Source organism: Salvia miltiorrhiza, chromosome 5 (assembly GCF_028751815.1).
Source record: "Salvia miltiorrhiza cultivar Shanhuang (shh) chromosome 5, IMPLAD_Smil_shh, whole genome shotgun sequence".
NCBI lineage: Eukaryota > Viridiplantae > Streptophyta > Magnoliopsida > Lamiales > Lamiaceae > Salvia > Salvia miltiorrhiza.
Genome location: NC_080391.1, coordinates 14,412,933 through 14,438,376, shown reverse-complemented (window position 1 = coordinate 14,438,376; position 25,444 = coordinate 14,412,933). Strand labels below are relative to the sequence as shown.

Genomic DNA, 25,444 nt, shown 5'->3' with positions numbered 1-25,444 from the left:
CCTCTGTGAATGACTCCTACAAAGAAAAAGACTATATACTAGACATGAAGGTGACCTAAAGAGCTGTACTTGCACATGAAATTACTCGTTTTAATGAAATTTTAAATATGATTAATATATATTTTAATATGATAAATGCACTATGCATGCAACAAGTTTTTCCCAAATTTTAAATGAATCTTATAGAAAAACTTTATTATGACAACTACTTTTTTTTTTTGAGGTGTACTTAAAATTTTGATCATGATAAACACATGTTTTATTAGTGGGATACTAAATTAAGATATGGATTCAAGACTAAAGATTTTACCCGCCCAACAAAAACTAGAATATTTTACCTTGACGGTTTAAGCACATATCACAAGTTACTGTTTTTAATAATCAAGATTCTTTAAATTGTGAGAAACAATATACAATCACCGATTGATCATTCATGAACTGCGATGCAAATATCAAAATTAGATTTTAATACTATATTTCTAATTTAGTAGTATTTAGGTAGATGATAAAATAGAACCTCCCATAAATCATAATATATACTCCCTGTGGCCCATTAAGTATGACTTCTTATCTTTGAGAGTGATAAGAGTGATAAAGGACAATAGGTTAATCTAGTCACATTAAACTTCAATATGTATGTCCATTTCATCTAAGAATGCCGTATGTATATAAAAGATGATTGGATTATGTATGTCCATTTCATATAAGAAATTCTAAGAGTTTGTGGTTGTGGCTCTCTGATTTTCGTTGTGATTTCACTCCTTAGTCAACTTAATTTTTGCAGTGAGGATTATGTTGATTTGCAATTTGGCTAGTTCAATAGGCTTCTGTGCTTGAATTAATGTGCTTAATTGATGCTATGTATATTTGTAGGTTTCCGAATACATACTTGCTGGTTGGATGCTGCAATGATGAGGTTACACACAAGTTTAAAGGCAAGACCGTTATGACTGAATCGGAGCATCATGCATGTGCTCGAATTGTGTTCCGTTAATATGAAGTATAGGTTTTGTATAATATTTGTTTTCATTCAAAAAAATTGTATTTTTATTCGACATCTTATAGTGACATATTCACTATACTGTACATATCTATACTGTATTCGTTGTATTAGTTTATTTATTCAGTTTCTTGTTTTACTTATTCAATTAATAATAAAGTGCTATTCGATGAATTATCGATATTATTCACTATAATTTTAGGAATTATGTAGTTAGCTTATGTGTTATTCAGTATATAGTGTAGTTTATTTGTTAAATTCATATATTTATTCAGTATAACTTATAGTTGTATTTGTAAAATTTATTATAAATCATTTTGCACCTAAAAACAAATATATATCAGGATATGATTTCATTTTATAATATTAGTCCTACTGAATGGAACTGAATAAACTTTCAATATTTGAGAATAAAGTGAAAAATATATTGAATATATTCCAAAATATGAAATACAGACTCTGCCCTTAATTGATCTGAATGATTTAACATATTGCATTTGTAAACTGAATAAACTTTCAAGTTGTGCGAATAATGTGACAATCTACTGAATATGTTTCAAAACGTGAAATAATAATATAATTTACAAAAAAATGATTAAACTAAATCTTTTCGAATAAATATTATAGAATTATGAGTATTCTAGTAATGAAATCTGAATATTGAAATGATAGAGAAATGTGAAAAAAAAATTCATAAATAACGTAAAATATATTGGGAATAAAAATAAGGATGGTGTAATATTTTTTGAATTAATTACATTGCTCAAACATTAAAAAAAATGATATACAAATTAGACAAAAAAAAAGCACTAATCTATCTCTAAAGAAAAGATATATTCTCATCGTGAATACCTAACTAAAATTATGGAATGAAACATATCGTGCCATAATAAAATAATATATTATCGGTTACCTTCACAAATGTAATGACAAAGATAACCTTTTTGATATTATTGAATTCAAATATTGTGAATTACTTTGATCCGTCAGATTGCATGGAATTAACGCCCATGATGCATTCTTCATTCCTTCTACATTTAGCCTTCTTTATTGATCCCTTCCCTATATATATATATATATATATATATATATATATATATAGGGATGTGCTATAATAAAAACACATTTTTTTGTATAAACTATAAACGAATTAAAATGTATGAATTCTATGTAGAACACGTATGAATTGACTGTGTAACTGTATGAATTGCAAAAAATAAATTTTTCACTGCCTTTGGGATTCAAACTCAGGACCTAAATTCATCCAGCAAAGTGATGAATCAACCGTAGATCTTTATGATCTAAGGGCTGAAAATTGTTCCTATTTTATACAAAAAAAATGTGTTTTTATTCTAGTCTTCCCCTCTTTGACCTTATTATATAATAATTTAAACGTAAATGAGTAGAATTCAAATAGGGTATTTCGGATTATATTTGGAATTGATAACTACAAGTTTTCATATAGTTTGAATTTTCGTAATGCAACATATATAGAGGTTTCTTTGAATGACAATGAGTGGAAATCAAATGCGAAAAAAGGCCGCACTTCCTCGTTCACTTTTCTCTGAGCCGCACAGGCAAATATGAAACACCAAGACACTGTCACTCATCTTAAAACAGTTTCCCGCCGACAAACCAAAACAATAAAATACAAATGCTTCCACAAACTAACCATATCAAGATCAGAGTGTTTGACTAAGCTTGTTTTAGGAAGTTAATAAGTTTCAAAAACTTATATAAGGTGACAACTCAAAACTTAATATTTGAACAATTGAATTTAGAAGATAGAGAGAAACAAATTAAATTAGAGAGAAAAAAAAAAATCTAGTTAGAATTTTTTTGAAAGATATAAACTTGGAAAGTATAAAGTAGAAATAACAAAACAAAGAATTATTTTTATAGAATAATTGATACTTATAAGATTATGAAAAAAAAAATTAAAATTGTTGAACATGTTTTTATACTCCCTACAAGCTATTGGGACTTATTTTTACAGCTTAAAAGTTATTTAGAGATAAACCTCTGACCAGCTTACAAGCTGTTTTAAGAAACTTCCAATCTCACAGACACCCTCTTAGTCCTAACAGTTTATCAGCTTATAGTCTCTAAATAGTCTGTAAATATGGTGGAGGCCAGTTAACACATGCTATGGCTCAATTAGCAGCAGTTACTACACTACCTGAATACTACACTACCTGAATAAAATGAAGAATTATCTTTTTACTCATAAATTATGGACTTTGCTAACTAAAACAATTATCAAAATCGAGAAGATCTTTTTAGCATAAAGAAGATAGCAAGAATGGCAAACATTTTCTTATGCATTTATAACCTAAATAGACTTCAGCCAACTAAAAGTTCAGAAGGTTGCTGCTGTCAAAGCTACAATAGAGCCAATTCCTATGCGATTCTCTTGCTCTTTTCCAGGCACAATGGGTAAACATAAATTAGAAAAAGTTAATGAAACCTATTATTGTCTTCTCCCCAAACAGGATCCCTGGTGTTTAAAAGAATGTCTGCATTGGTGCTCAATAAATGTCTGATGAAAATGAGGTTGTATATGAAGAAAAAAGAAAACTTAGATAACCCTTGAAAACACAAAGAAGCGAACCAAACCAAGGGCTGAGCCTCATTAAAACCTCAAGAAGAAAAACCCTGTGGGTAAAATCTTAATGAAGAAAAAGAGTGCTCGTCTAAAGAAAGACAAAGTCCAAAAGACCAAGCCGACAAACAAAAGTGATGACATGAACATGAGCTTCGGACTAGCCATCACCCATGTCATGTCACCAGAAATAACAAGGAAAATCACAAGGAAGACCAGCCCAAAACCGGAGCTCCGGCCTGACCATTGCCCCGGCTTGAGCCCAGTATAAACACCCTAAAACTTGTCATATTATAGTGACCATAATATAATGATTGCCATACCTACAATCTTTGACTAATGCATATCTTACTCCCTAACATAATTATTACTTCCAGAACTCCTCACAACAACCACCACCTTTGAAACAGATGAGGATAGAAGTTGAACTACATTCTATAATCAATAGCTATAGAGAAATTAAACGAGGGAAAACAGATAGCAGAAAGAATTCATACAGAAAATGAATTTCACTAAATCAAACTCAATCTAGCAAGTCATACTGAATAACCAACAAGGAAAGTGAACATAGATACTGTCAGTTAAAACCTCAAGTGATTTAAAATTCAGAGTTAATTCATATTACATATCCAAGCACCATATTTCACTAAGCAAATGCACCTCCAGTCTGGTGTAACATGGCATCTATCTCATCACCATCCTCCATGTCCAGCTGCAAAAGAAAATTGATTCAAAGTGAGACTCCAAATCATTAAAGCTTAAGCAAAAATCAACATGAGCGTGAGTTTCGAAAGAAAAGGAGAACTGAATCAAGGGGGGGAAGACCTCATCAGGAGTCTGCTCTGCCCTGAGCCGACGGCCATCAAACAGAAAGGCAATGGAGCTGAGATCCACTGATTGCCGATCACAGTAAGCATTCATTAGTTTCTTCAGCTGGGTGCTTCTTTTAATTCTGAAAAAGACCTCATTTCCATCCTATACAACAAGGAACCAACTTATTAAACAAGTTACAGTCATACATTTCAAATAAATGTCTAGGGCAGCAACATGAATCACAGGGGCCGAGTTCAACAAAAACACATAACGGCCAAATAATTTTCACATATGTCCCAGAGAAAACAACAAACACCATAATCCAACAAACATGATTTCAAACTCAAGAAAACTTAATACCAGTTTTTGTCTTTCTATGGAAAAATGACCTCACTACCACAAGCAAACATATAGTAGCGAGAATCACTCTGATTTTGAAGACAGGACTCTGATCATCTCAAGTGCTTTGTTTGAAAAATTGTTTCCTTTTTCACTTAAAAGTTACAGGTCTTTTTACATAAACCGAATATATGGTAAGACAAAAACATGTGAGCCAGTTATACGCAATAAACCAAAAACAAAATATATAAATCTATGCCTTTATCAACGCAATTTCCGTGAGCATAGTTATGAATCGGTCAAAAAACAGCCAGAATGAAAAGAATCTCATCAAAAAAGTAAAAAATAATCTAAATATGGCGACCTCAAGTATCTGGGTAAAATAGTGGCGTAAAGTTCAAAACCCTAGGGCAAACAAACTAAATCAAATCAAATACATAATACTATAAACCAAAATCAAAAGAGAGAAATATAATCGAAAGCGGAGAAATAGATTAAAACCTGGCCTTTGACTTTGAGATTGATATGTCCGGATTGATCACCGCCAGGCTTCTTGTCTTCCTCTGTACCGGGAGTCGACATTCTCACTCTCCTGTTTATTGTTTGATTACTTCTTTCCTTTATGCTTTTTAAGGAGGCGGAGGGAGGCGGAGGGGTTTGGTTGGTTGGGGATATTTAATTCCGTAGAGTACTGCATCCACGGTTCATGTGCCTTCCTTCGCATCCAACGGCTGGATTGCGTCTTATACGATTCTTTTTTTTTTTTCTTTTTTTTTTCGAGTGGGTCTTGACGTATCATATTCTACTTTAGATGGAAATTCGTATTTATCCGTCCAAATAGAGTGGGACTTTTCCGCATCTCTAAATAACAGGGCGGTCCTTATAAAAATGAGGTCATGGGCTAAATTATAAAAATGAGCTCTCAATATATTAGCGCATTAATATATTAAAAAATAAAATTTTCCATTACTTATAAAAAAATGATTTCATCTAGCATTTTTACTTGCAAAATCATTTACGATATCGTTCAAATCTATGTTATCTAAAATCTCTTAATAAAGATAATAGAATTAAAATGAAGATAAAAACCATCTTATAATTGGAGGATATAAAATGAATGACCAAGATGTTGACAAAACCTTTTTAACTAACGATTATTATTATCTATTTAAAAAAATCCACCAAAATATCTAGATATTTTTCTTTCAAATTTTCTATTAATTTTGAAAGGGATTTTGGAACTTTTAATTACTTTTTACTGATTTGCATTTCATAATATTTTTTTAGGCGTTAATTGACTGTAAATCCACAAACTATTAGTGAATTTTGCTATTTTTTCAACTATATCAAGTTGCAATATAAATACATAAATTTTAGCTCATTCATGAATTTGCCCTTAATTTTAATTTCGTTCATACATGACAAAATTAAAGATGATACTCCCTCCGTCCACCAATTAAAGGCCTAGGGGAAAAAACACGGGTTTTAAGAAAAAATGTATTTTTATTAGTTGAGTGGAGAAAGGGTCCCACTTTTTTATAAAGAATCTTTGACTTTTTTGATTAAATAATGAATAAAAACTTACCAAAAATAGGTAGGCCTTGTTTTTGTGGACGTCCCAAAAAGGCAAGTAGGCCTTGAATTGGTGGACGGAGGGAGTATAATATATACACATTATATTAAAATAACTTATACAAAATTTCTACTGAAATATACACAGTACTATGTATATAATGAATATATATATATATATATATATATATATAGTTTAATTTTAAAATTTGTATTTTGATAAAATTAACAAATAGTACAACCTAGCAAATATGAAATTTAAAATTTGTCATGATCAAGAATCATAACATTTTAAAATTTGTTTATTTTATTCTGTTTTTTTTATATATTTTTTACTATATGGTATTATTTTTATATTTATATTTATATTTTTTATTATAACAATTTAATGCAGTTACTAAGATTAAACTTATATTTTTTTTCATTTTAGAACTCTTTAGCTTAAAATATAAATTTGTAGATAAATAATTATATATATATATATATATATATATCTTAAAAATAGAATTTCTAGTATAATTTACATTTATTAAATTTTTAGTATGCTTTTGTAGGATTTATTATTATTATTATTATTATTATTATTATTATTATTATTATTATTATTATATTATTATATTATTATTATTATTATTATTATCTAGAGTAGATTGATAAAAAAAATTAGAAAGAAAAAATTGTTTTCAAAAATAGTAAGGTGATTTTTGACAAGAAAACATAACTTACTATTTTTGAAAGTGATTGAGCTTTTATATATGTATATAGATATTGTCAAATCATTCAATCTCTTTAGAGACATTGACGATCTCAAATACGTTTTCAACCATTTTAAATTTGAGAAGCTCATTTTATAACAGTCTATTAGTAAATGGCATTGTCAGCATAATTTTACATTTAGATTTGAACTTTGAAGTTTTAATATAATATAAATTTGATAAAATTTATATTATATTTAAAATTTTGGGCCCTCAAAATTATGTTACAAAATTATCATCAAATTAATTTGAAATTGATTTTAAATTGAATTTTGAATTTTTGACAATAAATTATGTTATCTAATATTGTTTAGTATATATAAAGCCTATAATTAATGAGATATATTAAAAAAATTGGGCCCTCAATTTTTTGGGGCCCTGGGCCATCGCCCATGCCCGCCCGCCCTCAGGGCCGGCCCTGCTAAATAAGAGTGGTAATCTCGAACATATTATCGATCCATTTAATTGTTTGGATTGCGATGTAGAGGGTGTATTCGTTCAGGATTTTCATAGATTTCTACAGATTTTTAAAAGGGCAAAGGTGCATATTATTCCCTGAACTCGACACCCCTAGAGCGTTTACCCCCCACACTCGACCCAGGCGCAAAAACCTCCCCCATAGTCCATGAAAAATATTCAACTTAACCCACGAAGAAAACGGATTTCTAACGCCGTTTCCTTGAATTTTTTATTTTTATTTTTTTTCATTTATATTGTAGTGGGTCCCACCTTAAACAAATCAACTACTCTCCTCTCTTCCCTTTCCTCTTCCTCCTCCTCCGACCACCACCACCACCACCACCTCCATTCCTCCGCCTTCTAAGGCAGCGGCGCCGCCTGGAAGAAGCAGGTCCGCTGCTCCTCCATCCCCCGCCGCCCAAATAGTTTCTCCGTCCTGCTCCTCCACCCCCCGCCGCCCCAACAGCTTCTCTGTTAGCTAACGCTTCACGGTGTCTCCCCCCAAAACTCATCCGACCGCGCCACCACTGCCGCCTCATTCACCGCCAGGTGACCGTACAACACCGACTCCACCACCACGTTGCTCAGATTCTTCCCGTCGTTGATGATCACGTCTTTGGACCGATCCTTGACCCCTCTAGGTAGTCGTCAGGATGCATAACCCCCACATCGCCGGTGAAGAACCACCCATTTTTCAACGCCTTGACAGTGGCGACAGCTCTTTGAGGTAGTCGGCGTCACGCAGTCGCCGCTGAGCACCACCTTCCTTTTCCTCCTCCTCCGACCACCACCACCACCACCTCCATTCCGCCAACAACCTCCATTCCTCTGCGGCGCCGGCGAACCTCGGCGCGGTGGCTCCCGCACGAACCCCGCATCGCCGGCAAAGGTGACGGTGTAGAGGAGCTAGTTGTCGGAGAGAACCGCGTCTCCACGCTTCTTGGACGGTGAAGCTAATGGGGCGGCGGGGGTGGAGGAGCAGGACGGAGAAACTATTTGGGCGGCGGGGGATGGAGGAGCAGCGGACCTGCTTCTCCCAGGCGGCGCCGCTGCCTTAGAAGGCGGAGGAATGGAGGTGGTGGTGGTGGTGGTCGGAGGAGGAGGAAGAGGAAAGGGAAGAGAAGAGATGAGAGTAGTTGATTTGTTTAAGGTGGGACCCACTACAATATAAATGAAAAAAATAAAAATAAAAAATTCAAGGAAACGGCGTTAGAAGTCCGTTTTCTTCGTGGGTTAAGTTGCATATTTTCATGGACTATGAGGGAGGTTTTTGCGCCTGGGTCGAGTGTGGGGGGGTAAACGCTCTAGGGGGGTCGAGTTCAGGGACTAATCTGCACCTTTGCCCTTTTTAAAATTTAGGTGTATTCGTTCAAGATTTTTAAAAGTCTATGAAAATTTGAGTGTATTCGTTCAAGACTTTTAAAACTCTATAAAAATCTGAATGTATTCGTTCAAGACTTTGAAAATTCTATGAAAATCTGGGTGTATTTAAAAATCTATGGATTTTAACAGTGAACTGATTTCCATTGATTTCATTCAAAAAATACACATGAACAAATCCGACCTCGGACCACGAGAATTCAGAAATCTTCAAATGCCAGCCCCGGCTGGGATCCAGCGGTCGCGGCTCAAAGAAGCCAGCGATCACTGGGTATTAAAAATTTAACAAGCCAACGGTCGTTGGCTCCTAGCGATCGCTGGGCGCTGAGTCCAGCGCTCGTTCAGAGCCAACGAACGCTGCGATTTTTGGTTTGAAATCCGTAAAATTCACGTCAAACTCTTGTTAAAATCCGGGAAAAATCTAACAGACTCCTGTTTAGAATTCCAAAATAATGAAAGAATCTTTGTGAAATCCATAGATTCTAAAAATCTAGACACTTTTAAAATCTACAAAATTTCAGAATGAATACACCCCCATTTAGTCTATTCAATTTATAATCGCAAGGAATCTATGATCTATAATTTATAATCTATTAAAAAAAGTAATTTTAAAATTAAATACTAGTAATTTTATAATTATAATAAAATTAAAGATTTATTTATAAATTATATTTTTCTCTTTTTATTTTATTTTTCTTTTCTTCTTATTTTTCTATTTCTTTTTTCTTTCTACAATTTTGAAATTCGACTAATTATAAAATATTAATATGCATATCAAATTATAGATCACAATAAGAGCTTTAATTTGATATATTTTACGTCAATATTTAATTTAAATGTAAAAATTATAGTATTTGTCTAAAAAATAAATTTTAAAATATTCTCTCGCCTCTCTCATCTTTTTTTTAATAAATTTACTTTTGAATTATTTTTGTTTTTATTTTTTAAACTTTTTTTTGCCTTTTCATAATATCAATTTTTATTATTGTAAAATCTTCTTTATTTTTATCAATATTCAATTCAAATATATTCTGTTAAAAATATTTTTTATTATATTTATAAATATGATAATTGAGGGTAAATCAATAAAAGTGGCAAGTCAATATCGATTATCTAATTAAATAAATTACTAATATTTATGAATTAATTATGATTTGAGATGATCATATGAATTAATTTATTTAAGGCCCATCTTTATTCCTTATATTTTGATTCCTAGACTGACCCAAAATCTCCTAAGCCCAGTAGAAAAAAAAATAGTCCAACTCGTAAGTTTGGCCCATATTTAATTTAAAACATTAATATACATATCAAATTATATATCACAATAAGAGCTTTAATTTAATATATTTTATGTAAATATTTAATTTAAATGTAAAATTTATAGTACTTCCTTCGTCCCACTTCAAATGTCTTGTTTTCTTTTTTGGGTTCTCCCACTTCAAATGTCTTGTTTCCTTTTATAGAAAAAATTATGGGTTAAGGTACAAATCCACCCCTAGAGCGTATACCCCCTCATTCTCGATCTTGGCCCAAATACACCCTCAAAGTCTATAAAAAGAGTGCATTTAAACCCAGCAAGTTAACGGTCGTTTCGTTAACTTGCTGGGTTTAAATGCACTCTTTTTATAGACTTTGGTGGTGTATTTGGGCCAAGGTCGAGAATGGGGGGTATACACGCAAGTTAACTTAAATTTCTTTTTTTTTAATTTCTAAGTGGCGTCGACGTGATTTCGATCCCAATCGACGGCAGAGAAGGGATCTCCTTCTCTTCACCTTACTACCTCGATCCCATCGCAATCGGTGCATACGGCACTATTTCGAGGGGGGTTTCCATTGGCGCCGATACAATCGACCACGATTTCTCTGCCGACGTCATCTTCAGCGATGACAGAAAATTCTCTGGCATGTCCCTCTACTATGGCGCCCCCCTCAACGGCAAAATGCACAATTTAATTTATCCGAGAGACAGCGACGATGACACAAGAGTGGGGGAAAGCTGTCGGTGTCGGCACTGGGGGTGAGCTTATTGGTACTAGTGCCGATGGAGCGGTCACGACGAGAGGTGAAGCTGGAGGAGTTGAGATCGGAGCTGCAGCCACGAGTTTTTCTTATGGCGGTGAAGGCTGTGGTTCCGGCGAAGGTTTACCGAAAAAGTTTTAAGGGGCGAAATTCATAATTTAAATATAAAAAAAAAGTTAACAGAGAGATAACGGCCGTTAACTCGCTGGGTTTAAATGCACCCTTTTTTATAGATTTTGAGGGTGTATTTGGGCCAAGGTCGAAAATGGGGAGTAATATGTTGTAGGGGTGTCTAGTTTAGGGGTAGATTTGTACCTTAACCTAAAAATTATTGACAAAAAATAGAATTCTTGGGACCCACATCACATTTTCAACTCTACACAACATCACCTAATAATATAAGAGCATCCACAGTAGGCTTACTTGATAGCCTACTTGATAGCTTACTTGATAGTAGGGGACCATATTGAGTAAAGGAGGCCACAGTGGGGTTACTTGATAGCCTACTTGATTTTTTTAGTTTTGTTTTTTATGGTTTTCATTTAAATTTAATTGCTTAAATTTAAATAACAAAATTTAATTCAAATTTAAATTGCATTAATTTAAAATCCTACAACATACCAAAAAAAAACATACTCTAGGTAAGTTCACGACGCTTGAGCACCTCTTGGACCATGTAGTTGTGCAATGTCTTTTGTGCATCCGTCATGTGCGTAGTATCTGTGTTGAGGAGCTTCATATCGAGCTCTTCCCTCTTGAGCTCGTTCTTCTTGGCGTACTCGGCGGTGATTGCTTTCAAGTTCTGGTCGGACCAGTTCAACCTCTCCACGAATTCGGATGGAGGCTCCGAGCTCTGTGACGCCTTCCTCTTCCCCTTCACCGCTCTCGCCGCCGCCTTATTTCCAACTGGCCGGGAAGACGATATCTCCTCGCCTGACACCGAGGTGGTGAATTCGCTCGTCGCCGTAACCTTCATCTTTTTCGAGAAATACACGTCTCCTTCGAGGTACATCGACTTGAACTTGTGGTTGTTTCAAAGAATTTTCCACGCGTTCCAATAGTTGAACACGCTCTTATTTGGGCTCCTACCTTTGAAGAGGATTTGGGCCTTGTCCCGGAGCATGTCGTCCGAATGGCCGGAAGGCCACCAAGTGCGCGTCTCTGTCCAAATACTTTCTCAGAGCCGCACATCCACGTTCACTCGGGCCCAGTGCCCTTGAATTTGGCGGTGGCGCCGATGAGGGGGTTGACACAGTCGAGAATCCGTGTCCAATACGCCTCCCTCTTTTGATCGACACCACGGATGGCGTCGTTTGTCTCCTCCGTCCAAATTTGGACGATGAGGTCCGTCTTCTCGAGGGTGTAGGTATGACGGACAGTCCTTCTTTCCGCCGGCGCCTTCTTGTCATGCTTGATCTTGTAGACGATTTCCTTCCTCCGGCCTCCTTTCTTCGGTTTGAAGGAACTATGGGCCGCCGGTGACTCTTCCTCGTCGATTGGAGGGTCATCCCCCAAGTTGCATCCCGCTAAATCGGGATGATAATAGGCGGAGAGATCGGGGCACCAATTTGGATCATATATGTTTGGGTTGTGTGGATCCATGGAGGTTGATAGATAGAAGAAAAAGATTGGAAATGGTGGAAGAAGATTGAAGATGGTGGAGAGGTTGGAAGAATGAGTATTTAAAGAAGAGAAAAAAAAAAAAAAAAAAAGCACAAACGGTCCAATCAACCGAAAACCAAACAAAAAAAATTTGAATTCTGCCCAAAAGAGCCGTTTTTTAAATTTCAAAATTTGATTTTTTTTTTTATTTTAATAAAGGCACGTGTACAACACGCGCCATATTCACCGCCCATCGAGTGATACTCGAGCGGTCGAGTAGCCCTCGAGTAGGGGTCGGCTCGTCCTTACTCGAGTAGGGGAGATCGAGTAGAGCGTTGCGAGTGCTCTAATTAACATTTTTTTAAATTACCATGTCAAAAAGAAACAAGACATTTGAAGTGGGACGGAGGGAATACTATTTATTTAAAAATTAAAATTTTAAAATATTCTCTCTCCTCTCTCATCTTCTTTTAATAAATCTACTTTTGAATTTCTTTTTATTTTTATTTTTGTTTTTAGTTTTTAAACTTTTTTTTGCCTTTTCATAATATCAATTTTTATTATTGTAAATTCTTTTTTATTTTTTATCAATATTCAATTCAAATATGTTATGTTAAAAATATTTTTTATTATATTTATAAATATGATAATTGAGTTGGTAAGTCAATATTGATTATCTAATGAAATAAATTAATATTTATGAATTAATTATGATTTGGGTTGGTCATACGAATTAGTTTATTTAAGGCTCATCTTTATTCCTTGTATTTGATTCCTAGACTGACCCAAAATCTCCTAAGTCCAGTTGGAACAAAAAAAATAGTCCAACTCATAAGTCACGCCCATACCATGTATTTATAATTATAAATATTGATCAGCTTTCATAACAGAAAATACGTAATGCATAATTTCAGAGATTGAGCGGGATAACAGTCCAGAAGATTAGAGTTGGAGTCAGATTTTTCGCATGAAATCAACTTTTGAAACTCTCTGTAGAACAACCATAACTTCTTCTACATAACTCTGATTGACGCGAAACTGGAGGCCATCGAATTGTTTTCAAACATAAAAAAGTTGTATTTGTGGACAGAATGTAAAAGGAGATCTTTTGAAGGGTTAACGGAGCGTCAAAGTTTGTTGATCTATTTATCGATTCATTGATGAATTCCTGCAAATTCCAGGTTTTTCTAACTCTTCTGTTCAGTATTCAAACTAATAGATGAATGTTAGGTTTAATCGATGTATGGTGAATTTAGATAATCCAATAGATGATTCTCGTGGCAAATTGAATGTTAATAAGATACTTGTGTACACAACCGTGTAAATAAGAACATTCAAACCAAATTCACATATTCTCAACTTTGTACCCCATGTAAATGCAATTAATAAGATGCTCCTAAACATGAATTATTACTTTTGTTATACATACATATATATATATATATATATATATATATATACACATATATAGGGTTGCATTATACAGAAACACAATATTAGATGGAGAATGGAGTCGCAATATGGTTCGTCACATCAATCTTGATCAAAGGCTGAGATTAGAAGTTAATATAATTAAAATTGGTAAGATTCATAATATCTCTTAATTTACTCTCTTCTCTCTCCTCTCTCCTCTCTCCTCTCACGTCACCCCTCACATCTCTCCTCCATCTCTCTCGTCCCCTCTCTCCTCTCTCCTCTCTCCTCTCTCTCTCTCTCTCTTAAAATCAAAATACATAATTAAGTTCATGACAAGTTCAACACAAGTTCAGAAGTTCAACAAATTCAGAAGTTCAGAAGTTCAAGACAAGTTCAACACAAGTTCAACACAAGTTCAACAACACAAGTTCAGAAGTTCAACAAATTCAGAAGTTTAGAAGTTCAAGACAAGTTCAAGACAAGTTCAACACAAGTTCGAACCCCTAAAGTGACGTTCTGTGTGTGTGTGTGTGTGTGTTCTGTGTGAGAGACGAGAGAGAGAGAGAGAGGGAAAAAGGGAAGGGAGAGAGAGAGAAATGAAAGAGGAGAGAGGAGAGAGGAGAGAGGGAAAAAGTGACGGAAGAGAGAGAGAGGAGAGAGGAGAGAGGGATGTGAGTAATTTAAGGGATACTAATATTAGCTTTTAATCTCAGCCCTTGATTAAAATCGATCTAACGAACGAGATTATGACTCTAGACTTTGCAAATATTTATGTTCTTGTTGAACTCTTCCCTATATATATATATATATATATATATATATATATATATATATATATATAATCATGTAGAGATCAAAATAGGGCAACCGTGTTCTACATTTTGTGATCAATTGTATAAGAGAGAAATTTCAAGTCATTTCTAACCATGTAACATGAAAATGACATTATTTAGATTATGTGATCCAAAATGCTCCTAAACATGAATAAGACTTTCATTATACAAATATATAAAATAATCATGTAGTGATCGAAATAGGGCAACTATGTGATCAACTGCATCAAAGAGAACTTTTAAGTCATTTCCAACCGTGTAACCATGAAAATGACATTATCTAGACTATGTGATCCGTAAAATGTTGTTAAACATGAATTAAGGCTTCTATAGAACTTAGAATAAACACATTATCATGTTAAAATCAAAGTATGACAATTGTGTAGAAAAGAAAGTTAAAGTCATATTGTTGGGAATTTAGTGAAATATCATTGCCGTAGTTTTGAAGATACCAAAATCGTTAGGTTTTCTTTGTAATAGACTAGAACTTTTCGAACTCAAGTGTTGGAGTTCTTTTTCTAGTTTAGCTAGTGTTTTGAAGACTGAAGGCTGAAGACCGGAGGACTGAAGACTGCTGACTAAAGAACTCAACTGATGTTGCGTTTAAAGGCAGAGCCAAACACTGATGTTTGACTGATCGAGTTTCTCAACTAAAGGATCAGTTACGACTGATTCATTAATGCAGGCCACATAGATTTAGCGGACTGATACTAAAGTCAAGTATCAGTTAACATTCTTCCTTGGACTGAACCTCCATAGTTAAAAGGAAGCCACGCACTCCCAAGTACAACCGCATTAAATGCAGAGATTTTGAGGATCGTCCTTTCTTTGTAGAGCATTCATTTTTGGTGATTACCTTTTCAGAGACGTCCTACCTCTTGTACCTGAGTAGCCATTTCTCACCAAACAAGGAACCTCGAAGATTGAAGCCTCAACAAAGTTCGAATTTCTCTCCAACAGATTAATTCTTGAAGACCATATCCGCCAACGGATCTATTCAAGACCTCTCCTATAAATAGAGCTCGAGGAACACTTCGATCTTCGCCGATTCAAATACACAAGTTGAAACGCTGCCAAAATTGCAACCCAACAAATCAAAGCCTTCCAAAGTTTGAATCGAAGAAGAGAATTCTAAAGCCAAGATCAGTCTACTACTGATTACAAACATTCTCTTAGAACCGTAGGCAAATATTGTATATCCAAAGCCTAAGTTACTGATTACAGAGAGCCGGTTCTCTGTGATCTAGTTGGCAAGTTTTCGAACCTCCTTTCAACTAACCGAAAAGAGTGTTTGAGCCGAGAGGAGTTCAGACCAGTGTTCTGACTTCAAGAGATCTTAGCAGTCGCATGGTAGACATAGTTTTATCTCAGCGAAGCTAAGAGTGAGTGAGAAATCCAATCCAGTGTGTTGGTACTGAAGATTAGATTTTCAGTTGTTAAGGTTTGTTGTGCACCCGTAAGCACAAGCCCAGAGTGTTTGTCAGTGTGATCAACTGACCGTGGATGTAGGAATTGGATTTCGAACCACGTAAAAATCCATTTATCGTTTATCGTTTTTAGTCTTTACTTTCTTATCTGTGCGCAAACTCTTTCTTAACTGAAATTGATTAACTGCGAAGTGAAACTAAATCATCACAACATGGTTGTTGGGGATGAATTCAACAACTACGGATAAGGACATCGGGGTCGTCCAGTACGATGGGTACTAGCAACCAGAAATACGAACAACGTTAGAGCCCTTCTTGGAGCACCGGTGGGGGTGTCGATGGAAGAGCCTCCGATGCTCAAGTCAGTAAACAATATTAAGAAAAATCATATTGAGAGCAATTGAAAGTAAATGAAAGAGTAAATCAGGTCGATCTGGTCAATGGAGTTGAAGGGCGATTGAGCTATAAACGGGAGCCGTCGGGTTGTCCCGATCGATCTTGTCACTAGAAAACCTAAGGCTGAGAGCGCGGAGGCAGAATAGTGCTAATGGGGAGAGAAAGTGGAGAGAACGTGTTGGAGTGCGAATGATTGTCTGCATCTATTGACCTAATTGGTCTTTATTTATACTGTGATGGCCTGACGGCTAGGGTTTTGTTGACACGTCTCCCTCAACCCTAGTTGTTCCGATATTTGTTGTGTCGATATCCCTGATTAGTTTCTGCCTTCTTCCCTACGTCGCTGCCCTCTCTAGGGTTTGGGCCGATGAGCCTTAATGACCTTGCATTCGGGATTGACCCTCATGACCTAACATTTGGGTCAAATTAATTGAAATTAATTTGACCTTTTTAATTGGACCAACCAATGGGCCACATATATTTATTCAAATGGGTTATACGAAATTTGCCCACTACAGTGTTTAATCACAAAGGCTATTTCAAAAGAAAAGTTTTTCGCTGCCAGTGTTATTAGTCTAACTGATAAATCTTCGGATAGTCAGTAAGATTTATAACACTCCTTTGTTTTACAAACCTGACTGAAGCCTAATGCATATCAGTTAAAGTCTTGGACTTAACTGATATCTCTTTACTGAAGAGAAATTCAGTATCAGTTATTAACCGAAGTTTTTCTTAACTCTTTTACTGTTAAAAGGTTGTGTTGGTTTGTTTTTGATACTGCTGAAATAGAAAGTTTATTAAAAAAGAAAAAAGGCAAAAGGAGTTCAAGTGAAAAAATAAGAAAAAGCACCCGCGAAAAGTCACGAAAAATCGAAAAACAACCAAGACTAAGAGAACATTAAATCATCCTCGTTAAAAGATTCTTCGTCATCCAACATATCTCCCCATCTTTTAGAAACCACAGCCGACATAGCACGAGCGGCGTCTGAAGAAGAAGAATGGACCACAAAATTGTGCATAAGCGCACCTCCAGACTTAGCATTGTGCACTTTATTCAAGAACTCCACCGGCGACGGAGTGTCAAGAACATCGCCCTTATTCATAACCCGCATGCTTGGATCCTCTGCATTCCTGAGCCGACTTTTTATACTGTCAATCGGGTTCAGCGGAGTTTGAGGACGTTCCATGCCCTTTTTAGGTCGACCCGGTCGACGCTTAGGATTGTCAACGAGCATTTGCATCCCCTGACTAACCTGCTCCTATAACCTGCTAATACGACTAGCCAACTCCTCCTGAGCAGAATGTGTGGGCTCAATGACCAACCGAGATGCCGAATCATCAGCCATGTCTGTGGACGGAACCACAACAGTAATGACCTCAGACCCGGCAACGGCCTCGCAAATGATCTCCTCATCCACTGGGCTGTCGGGGGCCTCCATAACAGCCGTGTCCTCCTGGCTATCATGAGCATCAATGGGCCGATCGAGTACAGAATCAGGTCCCAAAATCGAGTCATCTCTGCGCGCTGCCGTATCTCCATTCTCTAGCTCCCTACCCTCCAGCACCTCAAACCGATTGCTTTTTCCCACAGAACGTTCGGGCGAAGACTTCGCATCATTATCCAGCCCAGTCGAACAAGGCACCTCATTCGCACGCTGTCGGTTCGCAACAGAACGACTCCTAGTCTTCTTCCATTGTCGAGATTTATTGCAATGCTTCCTGCCCCGCAAACTATTATCCTGTTCTGTCTGCTTAGTCGGAGAAGCAGACTCTTTGCCCGAAGAATGTTTTCTGCAGTCATCAGTGGCATGGCCAATCGCAGAACAAAGACAACAAAAGTATGGCAAATTCTCATAACCAAACTCAATTTCATAAGTATCATCATCACATTTAACATCAAGAAACTGAGGGATATCCAAGGCCACATTCATCTCAACTAACACCCTAGCAAAATAACCAACCGAAGCCCTAGCAGACATGCCATCAACGAGAATAGGAGTTCCAACATGCCTAGCTATACCAGAGAGGACTTCAGGATGCCAAAACTCATGCGGGAGATTAAAGATTCGGACCCAAACCTGAGCAGTAGAAGAAACAATCTTGTTCGGATTGAAGTTTGGAGTCCATGCCTGAAGGAAAATAATCCCCACCCGAAGACGCCAAGTAGATTTCGCGAAAGCCAAAGCATAATCTTCCGGTGACGAGAACTTCAACGTGAAATATCCCTTGCCCAGAGGGATAATCTGCCACGGGGACGACGTTTTCCAGAGGATAGATAGCTCAGTAAAAAGATCCGCCGCAAATCTTGGGGAATCGCCTTTGCGAAGGAAAACCCTCCCATGAATAGCATGCTGAAAAGATTTGATTTGCCGTTGACGGAAAGCCGAGGAAATAGAAAGGCACGGCCTGTCGTCCACCATTTTGGGTTTCAGAACCGCAAAATCATGAGCCGGGACGTCTGCGGGACGTCCCAAAGATTGCCTAAGAGACTCGGCAAACGACTTCACGGGAGGAGTACCGGACGGAACATCCCCTCCCCGGCCTAACTCCAAAAGCAAAGGCTGCTGCTCCGGCTGCCCCGATCGAAGAACACCCGACTGAACAACGTCACTGCAGGAAGAGAAATCCCGCGAAAACGAGGTAATAACGGAGTCCGCGAACCGCGACAGAGAGCTGCCCGCAGACGAAGGAAGAATCGCCCTGCTGCTGTCAAGACGCTGATCTGCACCATTTATCATCCCAACTTTGGGAACCTTGGACTCCAAAACTGGTGTCGAGGCACTTGCTGCGACAGACACGGAATGAGGGAGCACTGGAACCCTAGTCTCCACCGAGGGCGCTGAAGCCACTGGGAGTGGCGCTGCCAGGCCCACGGAAGAAACCCTAGTTGCTGCCATGAAGATATCGGACTCGGGAACTTCCGGGAACAGAGAGCAATCCCGGGAGAAGTTGAAGCCAAACGGCAAAGCGCCGCCGGAAGAGGGAACCGCTAGAGAAGACGGGATCAGCGGCTGGAGGGAAACCCTAGGTAGAACGTTGGTGTGTAAAGGAGGAAAATCAGAGGAAGTGAGGGTCGTCATGACGCCGGCCGGAAAAAACCAGCCGGTCGGCCAGAACCACCTGCGGAAGAACCTCCTAGGCGGCGGCGGCGGTTAGGTCATCGTTGGTGTGATGATGTGTTCCAAACCAACATATAAAGATAAAAGGATCAAGACCTTCCGGTACCTAACACATATTTTTCGAATTCTCAATTATGTGCTCATGTAAATGTGCATACGATTCATAAATACTCCTAAAAATGAATTAAAGCTTCTATAACACATAATATAAATACATAATCATTGCATAAATACATAATCCCTTTTGGATATTTCAACAATTTTGTAAATAAGATTAATTTTCCTACTCACAATACACTCCATTATTTTCATGAATGCGTCTAGGAGTGCAATCGGGTCAGGTTCGGGTACCCAAACCCGAATAAGGAGGAAACCACTATACCGGTACCGGTACCAATTGTAAAATGGAGTACCATAATACCCGAGTCGTGTATCTGAGTCGAGTATTCGGGTACCCTAAATTACCCAGTTATTTTTTAATTTCCAAATGTCATACTGCTGATTCGGGTAAGTAGGGTATTCGAATACCCGATTTACCCGATTTGCCTTAATAGAGTATTCGGGTACCCTAATACCTTGAGGTGCTTAAAGAAAGATATGAGTAGCTTACCCTGTCCTTTAGGTCCCAATTGTTGCAAAACATCACATATTTCTTTGTCCCTAAATACAAGTACTAGTCATAGAATGAACCAGGGATAAAATCTAGAAGTCAACACAGACTATAGAGCTGAAGCTCTAGTGTTTTAAAGTGTTGTGGCCTCAGCATGGTGCTGATGATAGTAATATTCAAGGTCATACAATCTCTTAGTACGTTAAAAGATTGGACAAAACAAATTGGTGTCAAATGCATTTCCTGGAGCCGAGCTAAATCTTTGCTTTAGAAAAAATTCATTCCTGACCATCCAAATATTAGATACCTCTCATAGGAGTTGTTTATTGTTCAGATTCTTGAATTATAAATCTTTTGAATTTCATTCTTCAGCAAGATGCAATGGGGGATACTTATTTTCACTTAAATGATAATTCAAATTGCTCTGGTGTTTTATATGCAATGTATTTGCAAACTTGTCGTTGCTATCTTTCCTATGTAATGGTTTTTCAGATTCTTTAACTTTGACACAGTTAGGTAGTTAACATTAATAAATCAATCATCATGGTTTGGTTTCACGTCCATATTGTTAATCATGTTTTCTTTGTACTATCGGATGTGGAATTAGTAATTTATATGGATCATTTAATTTGATTTCTATTATTAATTATTTTATTAAATTTAATTAAATAATTTAAAAATATATATTAATTTTATTCGGGGATTCAAGTAAACCCAATACCCAATTTTGAGACCACTCTAATACCCGCTACCGACCCGATCCCTTAATTTCTCGAATATCAGGTATTTAATATTTGATCGAGTTCGAATTAGTATCAGGTAACATCCGGTACCCTGAACCCTATCTTCTCACCCCCTGAATGCGTCATCCTTTTCTAAGATTGTTGTTCGTGAACGTAGGGAGTAAATCTAAAAAAATTCGAATCTAATAAAGGCCCGTTGCAAGCAAACAGCAATCCGTACACTTGGGCCCACCAAGTCTACCAAATGTGTCATTATTACATATAAACAAGCTTAAGAGGCAACTCTCAACGTTCCAATTTCTTATTTAAGTCATGGTCTGGGCAAATTCATTCCGAACTTTTGCTGCTTCATCATTCCCGATTTGACTCCGAAACTATGCAATTCTTTGTCTTCTCGTTTTAATACTGATTTTTAAACCCTTGTCACTTCCCACCAATTTACATGATTAGATACATGTAATTTTCTTTTTCATAAAAGTAAATAAATGTAAAATTAGCAAAATACCTTCAAATTATTTAGGTTACTGAAAATAAAAAATGCCCGTTTTAATTTTTTTATAATTAATAATTTTAATTTGAGATTTTAATATATTACTCTCCGTCCCTTTACAAATATCTCATTTTTCATAATGAGATAGTATCTCATTACAAATGTCTCATTCCTTTTTTGCCAACATATTCTCTCTCTATACTTAATATTTAAATAATTTTCATCAACTCACTTTATCTACTAATTACATATTTTTTTAATATTCGTGCCAAAAAATAATGAGACATTTGTAATGGGACGGATGGAGTATTTAATAAAGAAAAATAAAATAAAAATCTCAAATGTCACTTTGAATTGACTACATTAGCATTCATAGTCAGTAAATGCATAAATTTCTTATACTTTTCTTATATAATAATTGTAATGGGTAAAATTCGGATAGCCTAATTTTAAATATATATATATATATATATATATATATCTAAATTCGATTAAGCTGGCCAAAATGTCAGGTCATCAGGGTCAATCGAATCAAACCCTAGAAAGGGCAATGATTTATGGAAGAAGGCAAATTTTTTTTTTTTTGATCGGTAAAATTAAAATTTTATTAAAATAAAAAGCAAGGCACCAGGGATGCCAATCAAAACAAGAAGGAAAGATTGAAACCCTTTGAGCACCACATGGTGAAAGGGATTCTCAACTCCAAAACTTTATAGACCTCATTCCAACTCCAAAGTCATGGTTATCAATTCCATGAAAATCGGAGCGATTAGGGCTTCAAGGCACGCACTGGTAAAACCCTAAGGGCTCTTCTGCTATGAGATAAATATCGATCAATTAGGTTAATAGATTCATCCAATCATTTGCACTTGAACACGTTCTCTCCACCTTTTCTCTCCATTCGCACTACTCTGTCTCCACGCTCTCAGCATTAGGTTTTTTGGTGACCAGATCAGCTGGAGGCCCGGAACAACCCCATGGCCCCCGCTCATTGATCAATTGCCTTCAACTCCGTCGACCATATCGACCCGATTTAATCTTGTCTTTACTATATTTCAATTACTTTCAATACGATTTTTCTTAATATTGTTTACTGACTTGAGCGTTGGAGGCCCTTCCATCAACACTTCCACCGATGCTCTAAGAATGGCTCTAACGTTGTTCGTGTTTCAGGTTGCTAGAGCCCATCGTACCAGACGTATCTGAGTCCCCCTTCCATAGGTGTTGGATCTATCCCCAAAAGTAATGGTACATGTATAAGAAAAGTGTAAGACTTTACACAAAAATAATGTAAAATCATCAATATTCAAGAGCAATTTAGATCATTCACTTTAACTTGGGTATAAGATCAAACTTTTTTGTAAAAATTGACATTTTTAATTATAAATTATTAATATGGGTATTTTTACCTATTAAAACTTTTAAAAATATCTTATAATATTAGTGATATCCCAACGATCTATATTTTTCCGGAGAAAAAGATTTTATACGTTAATTGTGTTGACTTAGCGAATGGGTCAAACACGCCTCTATGTGGATAAATGAAATATTAATCAAAATACTTCAAAAGTTATGTGATTAATACAATTAAGATAAGTAATATAGAAAAATAAAATTAATTATTTATTACTTTTTTTTATTTGGGGACTTAGGGAGAGGAAGCAGTGGGGTTTGAACTCGGGACCTCACTGTTCACACAAAGGAGGTCACACAGAAAAATAAAATTAATTATTTATTACTTATTAAAGTAATATCAGACTCTCTTTTTTACGGAAAAAAAGAGATTTTATTCATCGCACGAACATGGGACATGGAGATGACCCACCACAAACAACGGTGGTTCATTCCAAACATGAAACGTAGAAATGTCTCTCGCAGCTTTAGCTAAGCAATGAGCAATAGCGTTTCTAGTACGACGAACATTACATAAATGAATCCCAGGATTCGAAGCCAATTCACGACGACAAAAATTAGCAAGAACGCCTCTTTCATTAATAATCCCCAAATTCTTTGAGATGGCACGCTACCTTACTATCACACTCCACTCAGCCCTGCAGATATCCCAAGCTCTTCAGCCAAGACAACGCCTCTTTCACCCCCATAAGCTCACCTTCTGCCACATCCCTTCGGCCCACCACCTTCAATTTGTTAACAATTTTGACTTATATTATATCAAACACTCGATTTTCATCCTAATACGACCTATGTTCATTTTAAGTGACTCAAGATATTATAGCATCCATTGATTAAATTAAACTAATTCAATAATTAAAATGGTACTCCCTCCGTCCCAGCTTTTAGTATCCAATTTTCCTTTTCTGGTCGTCCCACATTTTGGTATCCATTTCTATTTTTTGTAAAAGTAGGTGGGGCCCTTACTCCACTTGAATTATTTTAACTCTCACATAAAATATGAGACTCTTATTCCACTCACAACACATCAATCACTTTATTAAAATCCGTGCCGTTCTCAACTGGATACCAAAAGTCAGGACGGAGGGAGTATCATTTTTAACTTTAATAACTTTTATCACAATATGTGTATTATTATATTAATATTTTATAATTATAGAGGTGATCTCATGTACATCAGTCCGTATAGTACAGACGGATCAATCCTGATCCAACCCGATTTGCGCCTATTTCTTTTAGACAAATGAAAATAATATTTTTATTAATAATAAATGATACTTTTATTAAATACAAATGATATTTCGAAAATGATATTTTTTATAAAAGTAAATCATACATTACAAATGACATTTTTAATAGCATAAAATGACACATCACATTGATCACTTTATATACATATTTAATTTAAAATTTAAAAGTTATATTTATTTAAAGATTAAATTTTAAAAAAATTCTCACTCCTCTCTCATCTTTTTCGAATAAATCTATTTTTTATTTTTATTTTTTTTAACTTATTATTTTTGCCTTTTCATAATATCTATTTTTTAATATTCAGCTTAAATTTAACTTAGTTTGATATATTTTATGTAAATATTTGATTTAAAATGCAAAAGACTAAAAGTTATATTTATTTAAAGATTAAAATTAAAAAATTCTATAATCTCTCTCATCTTTTTTTAAATAAATCTGTTTATCAAATATTTTTTATTTTTAGTTTCTTTTTTGCTTTTTCATAATATCAAATTTTGTTTTTGTGAAGTCTTCTTTATTTTATTTTTTTCAATATTAGCTCAAATACATTCAGTTAAAATTAATTTTTTATTATATTTTATATAAATATAAAAACATGAAAAGCTTTTAATGTGTATTGCACGAGGTGCAAATGCTAGTTTATATATTAAAAGGCAATTTTTAATTTAAAATTAGTCACAAAATTGAGCAACAATTTTGTAATTATATTAAAATTAAAGATTTATTTGTATATTGATGTGGACAGTTTCACGCATCCCCTTTTATTGGGCTCAACTCCACGAAAAATAATTATGAAATAGAGGCTTACAAGACTAATATCATGTCTATGATTAAACTTAACAAATAAAATACATGTAAGCTATCTCGAGTATGGTTGCAGGTTAAAACAGAAGATCAATATACATTGGAGTTGAGCAAATAACGAAGTTAAGTTTGAATGGAGTCAGCCCTAGGAAGGCTAAGAAATCAGCCCCAAATAAAATAAAAGTTAAACTTTAAGAAGACAATTAGTAGACCTGAAGACACATGTCAATGCCCTGAGTCAGACTCGACAGCCCTGAATCGTCAACTTTGAAAGGAAAGAAATATATGCAATTGAACTCTAGTATTTAAACCAATACTCCTTTTCATTTACTATTGTTTTTTACCACTGAATTTTCACCAGAAAGGTTTTAACGAGGTTTGGGCCAAGGGATCTTTTT

At 35.6% G+C, this 25,444-nt stretch overlaps 1 protein-coding gene across 2 annotated transcripts; it reads right to left on the bottom strand.

Moving 5' to 3' along the window:
* Nucleotides 1-4,092: 4,092 nt before the first annotated feature.
* Nucleotides 4,093-5,584, bottom strand: LOC130986259 (small ubiquitin-related modifier 1-like). 2 transcript variants are annotated; one of them, XM_057909612.1, is made up of 3 exons: nt 5,256-5,584; nt 4,428-4,577; nt 4,093-4,314 (listed from the first exon to the last, which is right to left on the bottom strand). In XM_057909612.1, the coding sequence occupies exons 1-3, from the start codon at nt 5,334-5,336 to the stop codon at nt 4,249-4,251; spliced, it is 297 nt and encodes a 98-aa protein (XP_057765595.1). In that variant the 5' UTR covers nt 5,337-5,584; the 3' UTR covers nt 4,093-4,248. The 2 variants fall into 2 exon arrangements, with proteins under 2 accessions (XP_057765595.1, XP_057765594.1); XM_057909611.1 differs by having other exon boundaries at nt 4,093-4,577; nt 5,256-5,516.
* Between the last annotated feature and the right edge of the window lie 19,860 nt (nt 5,585-25,444).

What these genes read in the sequence shown, in the direction of transcription:
- LOC130986259 (XM_057909611.1), bottom strand. Translation starts at nt 5,336, where the DNA reads ATGTCGACTCCCGGTACAGAGGAAGACAAGAAGCCTGGCGGTGATCAA. An exon ending in ATCTCAAAGTCAAAGGCCAG is followed by an intron (nt 4,578 to 5,255) that starts GTTTTAATCTAT and finishes CTTGTTGTATAG; the next exon opens with GATGGAAATGAGGTCTTTTT.